The sequence below is a fragment of the Mus musculus genome, chromosome 10 (genome assembly GCF_000001635.26).
Source record: "Mus musculus strain C57BL/6J chromosome 10, GRCm38.p6 C57BL/6J".
In the NCBI taxonomy this organism is placed as follows: domain Eukaryota; kingdom Metazoa; phylum Chordata; class Mammalia; order Rodentia; family Muridae; genus Mus; species Mus musculus.
Window position 1 is genome coordinate 49248043 of NC_000076.6, and position 12342 is coordinate 49260384.

General features: G+C 32.8%; 1 protein-coding gene across 15 annotated transcripts in view; it reads right to left on the reverse strand.

Moving 5' to 3' along the window:
- Grik2 (glutamate receptor, ionotropic, kainate 2 (beta 2)) overlaps positions 1-12342 on the reverse strand; it is a 696482-nt gene that overhangs the window by 154363 nt on the left and 529777 nt on the right. Inside the window, exon 14 of one of the 15 annotated variants that reach the window (XM_011243127.3) lies at positions 4549-4582. The exons of the other annotated variants lie outside the window; for them this stretch is intronic. Within the exon in view, the coding sequence (XP_011241429.1) occupies positions 4549-4582 (34 nt within the window). The remainder of the gene's footprint in view (positions 1-4548; positions 4583-12342) is intronic. 15 annotated transcript variants of the gene reach the window in all.

Consider the following 12342-nt stretch of genomic DNA (forward strand, 5'->3'; position numbering starts at 1 on the left):
CTGAGGAATACCAAATGGCTTAGAAGCACCTAAAGGACTGTTCAACATCTTTACTCATCAGAGAAATATGAATCAAAGCAACCCACAAATTTCACCTCACACCAGTCAGAATGGTTAAGATAAAAAAACTCAGTTGACAGCAGATGCTGGCAAGGATGTGAAGAAAGAGGAACACTCCTCCATTGCTGGTGGGATTGCAAGCTGGTGCAACCACTCTGGAAATCAGTCTGTTGGCTGCCATTTTGTCCTACTGGCAATGCCCTTTGCATTACAGAAGCTTTTTCAATGTCATGAGATCCCACCTGTCTATAGTTGATCTTAGAGCCTGAGCCATTGGTGTTCTGTTCGGAAAATTTCCTCTGTGCCAATGTATTCGGGGGTTTTCCCCACTTTCTCTTCTAATAGATTCAGTGTGTCTGATTTTTTTTTTAATTTTTTAATTTTTTTATTATTAGGTATTTATTTCATTTACATTTCCAATGCTATCCCAAAAGTCCCCCACCCCCTCCCCCACTCGCTCACTCCCACTTCTTGACCCTGGCATTCCCCTGTACTGAGGCAGATAAAGTTTGCACGACCAATGGGCCTCTCTTTCCGCTGATGGCCGACTAGGCCATCTTCTGATACATATGCAGCAAGAGACATGAGCTCTGGGGGGTGGGGGGTACTGGTTAGTTCATATTGTTGTTCTACCTATAAGGTATCTGATTTTATGTGGGGGTTCTTGATCTACTTAGACTTGACCTCAAAAAACTTGACTTCAGAAAACTGAACATAATACTATTTGGGGACCCAGCTATACTACTCCTGGGAATAAATATACCCAAAAGATGCTCCAACACATAAAAAGGACACGTGCTCCACTATATTCATAGCAGCCATATTTATAATAGCCAGAAGGTAGTAACAACCCAGATATTCCTCAACAGAAGAATGGATGTGTAAATGTAATACATTTATACAATGGAGTACTACTTAGCTATTAAAAGCCATGACTTCATTAAATTCTTAGGCAAATGGATGGAACTAGAAAATATCATCCTTAGTAAGGTAATCCAGTCACTAAATAATACATATGTTACATACTTACTGATATGTTGATATTAGGGAAAAAAGCTCAGAATACCCACAATGCAACTCAGACCATATGAAGCTCAAGAAGAATGAAGAGAAAAGTGTGGATGCTTCATTTCCACTTAGAAGGGAGAACAAAATAATCTTGAGAGGTAGAGGGAGGGAGGGACCTGGAAGGGAGAGAGTAGAAAAAGGGAAAAGAGGGGGCAGGATCAGGTGTTGGAGGAGACAGGAGAAGCACAGAGGGTTAGAAAATTGAATGGAGGTATATAGCTGATGGAAATTAGGAACTGGGGGTTGCCACCAGAAAATCCCAGATGCCATGAAAGCAAGAGGTTCCCAGGACTCAATGGGGATGATATTAGCTAAATTATCCAACAAATGGGAGAGAGTACCTGTAGAGACCATATGCAGAGGTTTGGCATGGCCCCAATTGAGGAAAGGGACCAACCACCCATCTCAAAAATATTAACCCAAAATTGCTCCTGTCTAAAGGAAATGCATTGACAAAGAGTGGAGAAGAGACTAAAGAAAAGTCCACCTAGAGACTGTGCCCCACTTAGGGATCCATCCCATTTGTAGACACCAAACCCAGTCACTATTGGTGATGCCAATGTGTTTGCTAACTGGAAGGCGCCTAGTATATCTGTCTCTTGAGAGGCTCTGCCAGATCCTGACCAATACAGATTTGGATGCTTGCAGCCAACCATTTGACAGAGCCTGTGGACTCCAATGGAGGAGTCAGGGGAAGGACTGAAGGAGCTGAAGGGGTTTGCAACCCAACAGGTAGAACAATAATATCAATTAACCAACCGGACTCCTGCCTCCTGCCCCGCCCAGAGTTCCATGGGACTAAACCACCAACCAAAGAGTACACATGGAGGGACTCAAGGCTCCAGCTGCACATGTAGCTGTCGATTGCCTTATCTGGCATCAATGGGGGAGGAGGCCCTTGGTCCTTTGGATACTTAATGCCCCAGTGTAGGGGAATGCTAGGGTGATAAGGCAGGAGTGAGTGGTGTGGCACCCTCATAGAAGCAGGGGGCAGAGGGAATGGGATAGGAAGAAAAAAAAAGCTTTAAAAAAAAAAAGAAAAAGAAAAAAAGGGGGGAAATGATTACCAGAAGTTCAGCCACTGAATAAATTACAGAAACTAAATTTTAAATCTTTACAGCCAGAATACAATAATAGTAAGATTTATATACAGGTAAATTTGTTAATTCAAATGCATTTTCCTCCCGGAGTGGGTGGGTTGGGGAGCAGGGCAGGGGGAGGGTATAGGAGACTTTGGGTATAGCATTTGAAATGTAAATGAAGAAAATATCTAATAAAAATATTACATAAAAGTAAGTGCATGTGTCTTTGTGAGAGCCTTAGGATGGTTGTTGTTGTTGTTGTTGCCGTTTTCTTTTTTGCCATTACAACTATGACTGATTATTTCAATATTATTTGTTTTTCTAGCTTTCACATAGCAAGCATTTCCTGTGTTGTGATGTACTAGAAAAAGTTCCTGAGGTACAAAAATAAATTGAACTAGCCATTATAAAAATAAATAAAGTATATTTTCATCTTCCTTGGATCTCTATCCTCCTTAAATACAAGCTACAAGCAAGCTACACTAGAAGCATATATGTGTTTTGTGAACTGCTTCTAGGGTGGATTTCACCAGATTTCATTACACTTTGATCTTATTCTCCCATCATGGGCTTCTATGCTGGTGATTCCTCTTGTTTCTCATGTTGTACATTTATTGTGCAAAATGATCCTTTCACTAAGTCATGCATCATGTCATTTCTTCCTTTTAAAATAAACCAATTTCCACTTTGTACTGAGCCAATCAGGGAATTATTTTTATCATTTTCTTAAAATTTGATTTCAGCATTAACTTGAGAACTTTATCACATTAAAAGGGAAATTTTATTACAGATAATGGAGAGTAGAAAATTATAATGGTAAATATTATCTCAACCTAAGTATTATAACTCCACAGATTTAAATACATTCCTCCTATTCATCTTTAATCTGAAATGATCTCCCTATTTTATAATTTTCATCAATTACTAGTTGTTATTTCTCTATTATTTTTACCAATCAATAAATATGAGCCTTCAATGGATAAGACGAACCCCAAGACAAATCTTGAAAATTTAATCATGGTCACTGTGCTATTCTGAGATTTTTATTCAGCCGTATTATGCCGATTTACTGTTATTATAATTTTCCTTTTATGATGATACAATTAAACTGAGAATTTGAGAACACGTGATCTTGTACAACTTTTTAACTAAGATTTCAAGTAAAAAAAAACTAGTATTTACATTTTCTAAGACATTTCAATAGCTTGTAAAACAAATATTAGTTTGGATGGTGATAATTATTCATTAAATGAAATCTTAAGAGTTTCTTGAAAGAAAATAAGATTAATAAAACATTGTATTGTTCATTGCTGTTATATATACACAGTAATAAAGAGATATTTTAGGGAAAAAAAAACTATAGTAAATGTCCATACTCATTTTAACTATATTTTTAATGGACTTGGCAAAGCAGTGACTCAGAAAAAGGGTATCCATGCTATAATATTTTAAAATAATCAGATGGCTGTTGATGATATTTTCTTGATGATGCTTTTGTCTTCTGAATTCACTATGGCAGACGCTTATTGTGACCTGATGCTGTGTCTTCAGCTGCACTTTTGTTTATTGTTTATTTACTTTTTAAAGGTCACTGATACTTAGTTAAGCCATGTCCTTTTCCAACACAGATGGCTCAGCCATGTTTGTGCCAACAACACCACCATGGACCTATGGTGGGCTTATCTCTTAGCATTTCCTTACCAGGCAAGGAAGAGTGGAAAAATTCATAGCTGTCCTAAATAAAGTACTATGTCTCTACAAGACACCTGAGTACACTGAGTGGCACAAGAACAACTTTATTCATAAGGAAGCAAAATATTATTAACCACATTAGTTCGGGCAAACTATCACTTGTTACAGTGAGCAGAAATGCAGACTGAAATTCAGGAAAGAAGAATAATGTCTTCCCGAGTTATAGAAAAATCTAACCATATCTTTGACTACTGATTTACTACATATCCTGCTCAAACTATGTCATTTTAATAATCGTCCTGGAAGGAGCAGGTGTAAAATGAGATCTTTTCCAGCTACTGAAAGGGAAACATGCCTTTCACTAAAATTGTAGTATTAACAGTAGGCATGACCACTTAAAATGACTCCAGATCAGATAAATTTGAATAATGAGCTCCAGAAAATGAGAAACGATTACCATTTTATTTTGTGTCATCATGCCAATTATAAACCACAGAGCTGTGTTAGCTCATCTTGAATTGTTACACAAAATCTATGAATGCTATTATCATTAGGGTAAAGGAGGAGTGTGAATAAATTCTGGTTCCCAAGTATGCACAGAAAGTTGTAGTCAGGTCTGTGACAGTTCTCAGTGAACCAGGCTTACCTCAGTGGGAGTCCATATCAGCTTGCTTGGCAATCTTTATCGTTCCCCAAAGAAATACAAAAGCAAATGCTTATGATCAAATTAAGTTTATATGATGGAGGAATAGTTTTTCTAGTTTTTTATTAATCCTCAAACTGAGGAACTTTTCATTTTTACTCAAAACAGAAGACACCATTTAGTACATTTGCATACTACATGTTTTAGAACCAATTCCTCCACATGAAAATTTGTAATAACAGTGGCTGGAGAGATGGCCCAGTGGTTAAGGTTACCTGCTGTTCACCAGAAAACCAAAGTTCAGTTCCCAGCACCCACATGCCAGCTCACCACGGTCTGTAATTACTGTTCCAGGGATCGGCCTCTTCTGACCTTCTTGGACACCAGGCAAGTACGTGGTGCCCATATACACATGAAGTAAAACACTCATACACATAAAAGAAAACAGAATATTTAAAAATTTTGCAATGACATGTAAGATATTATCAGAACCCAAGATACTTCACAAGCATTTTCAAAACGGCTATGCTTAAATCAGTAAGTGAATTGGTAACATGCAATTTCTCTTAAAAATATTCTAAAATTTTTTTTTTCATTTACTACCATGAATAGCCTGTTAATATACATGCTCAAATTTTAAAATTAAATAATTATTCATAGATTTAAAATATTTAATCTTTATTACTTATTTAGTATGTGTGTAATGTCAAGCAATTTTGGATAAAACATTATATCAAAAACACTTTGCTATATTGGTGGTACACATTCCACATTCAAAGTCATGATTCCCTCAGCTTCTGTGTGTACAGTTAACTTTTATTACTGTACTGCTGAGGTGAAGAAAGAGACAAGGTTCTCGAATAGTTTTTGATCCACCTTGAACAAAATAATAATAATTTTTTTTTCAACAAACTGCTACACTGACAAATTAATTCATGGATACAATCTGCTTATATGTGGCAAGTATTATTTTATATGTGTGTTTTATTCTTTCATATTTTCTTTTTTATTAATTTTCTTAATTCGGAACACATATTAGTCATAACATTTGTATTTTATTTTATTCAACTGTTAGTTAATTGTATACATAATTTATATGTTCTTTTTTTTATTCACTAACTTATTTACTGACTTTTCATTCTGATCACAGCTTCCCTCCTTCCTTTCCTTGCACTCCTTCACTCTTGTCTTCCCTCCCACCCATTCAAACATTTTCCCCTTAATATGTTTGTTCTTAAATAATTTAGATTTTCAGAAATAAGGATGCTTTTATCTAAGATCAGTTGATATTATATATCTAATGTTATTATTATATGAAATATATTTCAAATATTTTCAACTGTACCATCACTTTAACTTATATTCATTGTTTATGCAGTTGACTATGAGATGCGGGAGCATATGTAGAATTTTTAACTTGTCCATATCCAAGGCAACTTAAGAACTATTTTCCTTGCTAGGTTATAGCTCAGTACTAGTAGGGTACTTGCACAGCTTGGGGAAGGCCTTCAGTTCAATGGTTAGCACTGAAAAAAAATGTATCTGAGAAAAATCATTTCCCAGCTACAATTGACAGCAGGTGCTTTCGAAATTATTAATGAGCAGGATATTGGTTAAGACTGTACTGTGTCTTCTATACTAAAATGCAGAAGGCTTCATAATGTAAAACAATAATGATGAGGTCGAAGTTGATGAAGTTAAATAAAGAAAGAATGACAAGGATAAAAGAATAAGAAACATTATGTAATCTATGATACATAATAACACACCAATTTATAAAGTAGATCATTGTCCATAAAGTAAAAACAGGTCAATAAAATTTTTTTTAGATAAAGTGGACTTCAAAGCATGTATACATTTATATGCTCATGATCCCACTTGAAAGAGCTAATTTATGCTTTTGTAAAATATTCCTGATAAAATAAGGTAACTTACCTAACACTCAGAACTCAGCTGCCACACTGTAGGAACTTTCAAGTCTTCATGAATCATAATTCCTAGCATTGCATAGCTGACCTTTCTAGTCTTTTTCAATGTATATGTTTATTGCCCTGATTTAACTAGAATATAATGCTAAAAATAACCTGTAATATAATTATTTTAAATTTCAGCTTTATTGTGAGATATATCGACTTTAATGATCTTCGAGGTGTCACACCCACACTTTCCATATTATTATATATCATTATCCCTAAAATAAGCTGTTCTTCTCTATGTATGAAAACTTTTCTCCAATTATTCAAAACATTGTCCAAGAATTAAAGTGAAAATTATCAGTCACTTGTCTTCTTTTGTTATCATCTTGTATCTGGTTAATCATCAAACATTCTTACATTTGTTTTTTACAGAGTAATTCATAGCTTATTTTCATATCTATTTAATAATCCATTTATTCTTATAATATTATTTTGGACCTTGAATACCTCTTTCCCAAATTCCTTCTGAGTCTCTTACATACATCGTTTTGTATGGAGGTACAAAACTGTACCTGTAGAACCTGTCATGGTTGTAAGTATTAGTTCTATAAATTCTCCAAACAAGCCAATAAATAACACAGAAATTATTTTTATGTTTACCTATTATTTGGCATTCATATTAACACTCCATACTTTTGCTGATTTTTCTTCCTCTCAACTAAAATGTCTCTATATTACAGGCAACAAATTAACATCCATTTTATAATTTACAAATGATATCTATTAAATGATTAGACTTTTGTCTGAAAATAAATGTCATACTTATTTTAGCCTTCACTATTTGAAATGCTCTCATCATTATGGTATGTTTAATATCATTCTCCCTGTTAATGACTAATATACATATTGAGATAATAAACCCTTTAAAGAAATGAAGTATGTATGCCGTTATAATTTTTTATCTCTCAGAACCTTGGAGTAATTCTAGAAATGAGTAAATACTTAATAAATAATAGCATTTCATTCATCTGTATATACTGAAATAAAATCTTATAATACTTTCTTCATCTTACTTGGAAAATGTTGCACAGCTCCATATGGAAGGCTCAGATTGGAGCTGCATTCCTAATGAATAATTACAATGTTTCTCACTAAAGAATACATGAAGATTCTAAATTATAATATGGGAATATGGGGCTTCTAAATTATAATATGAGAATATGGATTTTATCAAGTAATAAAATTTTCTGTTCTCATTTTTAGTTTTCTAAGCAAGTGAAAAATTGATATTAATTGGTAGTTGATATTCAGAATTTTGATTAGCAGTATTTGTCTTAAACCCCATTTACATGCCTACCTATCTATTTGATATTTTATTCAGATATTGATGGAGAAAAACTTATTGGCTGAAATTCAGAGATAATAAATATGTTGTGCATTGTATATTTTTTATTGTATCTAGTTAATTTCTTCTCTAAACAATAACTAAAATGCCAGGACTACAAATATGCAGAAGTAAAATAAAGGTAGAAGGGGTGCTTAACAATTAAATTTTCTTCCTTGAATAACTAGTGAAATCTGTCAGAATTTTTCCCATAACATGTATTCTCATTATAGAAGAGAAAAACATTATCTTTAGGCAAGTGTTTATTACTTGACTCACTGTAAAATGCATTACATAACTAGAGAGCCACAGAATATTTTCTAATATCACAAGAAAAATAAAAATTCCTGAAATTAGCTGCCATGGTTCAGAAGAACTAAGAAGCAAATCTCTTCATGAGACTGCAGAGTGTGAACAATAATACCCACCCATTAGCAGAATCTTGGCTATGAATGAAAGCACAGCTTTCCACTGTGCACAGACAGAAAAGAGTCTGAGCCATTATTCTGTTCTTTCAGGCACAGCTTTCCCACTGTTGGTAATCACTGTTGATAACATAATCCCTGAGCATGAAGGAAAGCAGTTAGTGTGAATGAGGAGAGCTCACAGGCATGTAGGACTGACTGGGAATCCTTGTCCCACTCAGGAATGCTAATTGCTGGCAGATGAAAATGCTGTTTAAATGGGGTCTTGTATTTTTTTCTGTTCTAAAAAAATAAAATAAAATAAAAATATTCTGCTCTTTTTCTGATCACCTAGCAGAAGGTTACCTCTGCTTGGCATTTTCTGGTCCAGAGTGCCTCCAAGTGCCTATAAAATTCAACGGAATGCCTAGAGAAAATGTGTAATTCAACACTTGTCCTGAGAGAATGAATCACAAAGGCTTATCTTCGGTGCTGCAGCTCTGTCTCTGTTTCCATTTCTGTCTCTGTCTGTTTCTGTCTCTCTTTTTCTCTCCCTTTCTGTCACCTTCTCTAAAAATATTGTTTGAAGCAAGGTTCTCTCAACTGTTCTTCACTCTCCTAATGTGGCATATATGTTGAACAAAGAATGCTTTGTAAGTAGGTTAAATGAGACAATTATTGAAACTGATTAACATCAGATTCATGAGAATAAGAGACGGTTTCTACTGGAATAGACTCAGGAGAAAAAGTCTCAATACTAAATAACATTTATTTAAATTAAAATATTTAAACATTCAAATGTTTAAAATACATAATCTAAATGATAATATATATAATTTATAATATGACCCATATGTTAATTGATACTTAGTTTAAACTTTGATTAAACAGCTACTATACTAGGATATTCTGAAACTGTAGCAGATACACTAAGAATAAACCACTTAATTAATATGCTAATAGAATTGTCTTAATTTTTTGTTTAATGTTGTAGAAATTTTCATTATTTTATGAGTCAGTTTTTCTTTCATTCAGTGGAGATAGTATTACCATATACTAAGTTATAACTTATATTCCTTGAAATATTTACTAAAATATTTATGAAATTATGTTTATATAACATTTCTGAATCAGAACTGTTCTAAATGACTTTAAGACTATTTTATATATTTTTATATAATGTATATTATATATTTATATATATATTTGATAAAAGTATTTTAAGACTCTTTAGGAATTATTAGTCGGATATTTATGTTTGTGCTAGAATTCAATTGGTCAAATATGTCCACAGCATCCTTACTTCATTTAATATATTTTAAATATAAAAATAATTATATCTACTAAAGGCAGGCCTAATCAGTAATATTTGTATGTACAATATTGAAAAGTAAGGTATGCAATTGATAGTGCATGATTATATGCATATGTTCAATTATGGAATATAATTAAATTTGTGTGGTTTACTCATAAATACACACTATATACTTAGAGATACCTAAAAGTTATACCATACTGAGATATTTCCTCAACAGTAATAAAGCAAATGTCTGAAATTGTTTCACTGATGTTGGAACAAGCTATAGAATGTAAGAATATCCTGCTTTAAATTTAGTATTTTATAAACGTCCATATATTTACTAAGTAGACAATAATTCTAGTTATTTTAATTAACACAACAAACATGCTGTTTTTATGCAAATATTTTAGTATTTGTTTTGCCACTCTCTAACATGTGAATTATATTGACTGTTGGTTAAAAATTACAATTAATTACATACAGATTTGCAAGTAAGTATTTTGAGTAGAAAGTGGGTGCAAAGTAGCCTATGCAGCATATTTATATATTAGACTATGTATATTTACATATCAGACACTCTTGTGTTTTTTAATATAGAAAAATAAACTGCTTTTATTATATATCAAATACATCACTTAATCTCTAAAAGTAATAAAGACAATATTAAAGTGATTTTAAAGGATCAGATTACAAAAATCAACACATTAAAAAACTTTAATATGTTTAATATGTACAAAGAGAAATAATTATTAAATGAAGTATTTTAAACATTGTATTATTTCTGTGTTTATGTGATTTAAAATTGTAAAAATATCCAATTATAATCAGTATGATTTTTATCAGTGTTTCTTTATGTTAAGTTTAGTGATTATGAATATTGTATTGTTATTTCTTGAAATTAATATTTTTTTTTTTAGTTCTGGTTAATGAAAATTCATGGGCATTGACATCAACAACTTCTGTTGAATGTTTATAGTGTATGATCACATGAAATGCACACACAGTCATTTTCTGTGCATGAGTGCACATATACACATGGAAGCACATTACTCACTATTGGTATTTCAAGAAGGCAATAGAAACACTTTATATCTTTCAACAAGAGTGTTTTTCTTATTTTCCCCTTTCATGTTAAAAGGCTTTACTTATTCCAGGCAATGAAACAGGAACAATGCTTATGAAATCAGTCCAGGAAGGCTATCTGTGGCTGTTCATTTCTCTACTATCAGTTCTTTAATTTCTCAAAATATTTTTTATAACTAGTTTGACTATCTGTTTCATAAACAGCTCAACTGCTTCAACATGTTCTAGCAGATTTGTCTCCTAAATTACAAAAGCTCTCACACAAAAGAATCACCCTGTTTTCTGCCTTTAACATACAAAAATGTTCCACATGCAAATCTCATGGAACATTAACAATTATATTTGGAAGGAATTGTTGCATAATTTATGGTACTTCAGCTGAGTTTCCAATTGATTTTCTATTGAAGAAGGAAAATTTACCATCAAAATTCTTCTTGTACTGATACAGGCTGCCATGAACCTGGATTTTAATAAATTTTCTTTCCATTGTGGAAGTAAATTAATTACTTAACAAAATGTTTACTAGGCTTTTTTGTTTTTACTTTTGAACCTTTATCACTGCTTTATGTGAATTACTACAGCAAGATCTCTGTTAGGACTGGTCTGCCTTGGTGATATACATGCAGCAATCATTCTGCTGTTTCCTTTTCCAAACCTTTTCCTCCGTTTAATGTGTCTAAAATGAAACCATTATTTTAAAAACAGTTACAAAGGATGTTATATGTGTGTTTGGCATTCTTCTTTATTTGGGTTTCTCTGCTTCTTTATGTTTGCATCCAATGTTTCCTATCTTATATTATTGGAGAAGTACTTTCCTGTGTATGTACACACTGACGTTGTGAAAACATTCACTCTTTGAATTATAGTGAATTTAACAAGCTAATATATATTATTCATTAAATTACTTACTAGTTCTCCTTAATCTTATTATTTATATTCTTCTTTGACCTCTGCTGACCTCTTATGTGGTAAAATTGACTTATAATTCCTGAAAATTTTCAAGTAATTTACTACTTTTAGGTAACAATGATATTCATATTAATTATAATTTTATCAATCAAAGGGTAAATGAGTGGAACAGTTCATTTTACTCAATGTAGATAAGAGTTTTGTCACAACTACAAGGCTTTGAAAAGATAATAATTAGCAAATTTTATAATCAAAAGTCAGAAATAGTTCACATAACAAGATCATACAGAAAAGCTTATTTAATATAGCATTTAAATGTGATATTATCAAGTTCCTAAACAAATCTATACCAAGCAGCAGCTTTTGTCCAAATAATTAGCTACTGAGAGAAATGGTCAATTTGGGCAGCAGAATAATAAGAACAGAAGAACTCAGAAATTGTACTTCATATTGATCAAAAGATAAAAAGGGAGACTGCCGATGAAAACAAACAAATTCAAATGGTCTTGACTATCACATTACATCTACATAATCATCTAAAATGAGGGACCACACATCAGCCATGTATGTGAGAGGTTCAAGGCTACATGTTCAAGACCCTAGGCTGTAATTTTGCTTTTCATAGCAGACCTGAAGTCTCCTAATGGGCAACTCTTGTCTAGTGCTGCATGCTGCCCTTAGCCTGGCTTTAGGTCTGAGATCACATAATGTGGCAGGTTGCTATACTTCTTAGCACTTCCATTTGTACAACACTAGTTTCCATCATTTAGATACTTAACATTATTAATTGGTCAAGAATCT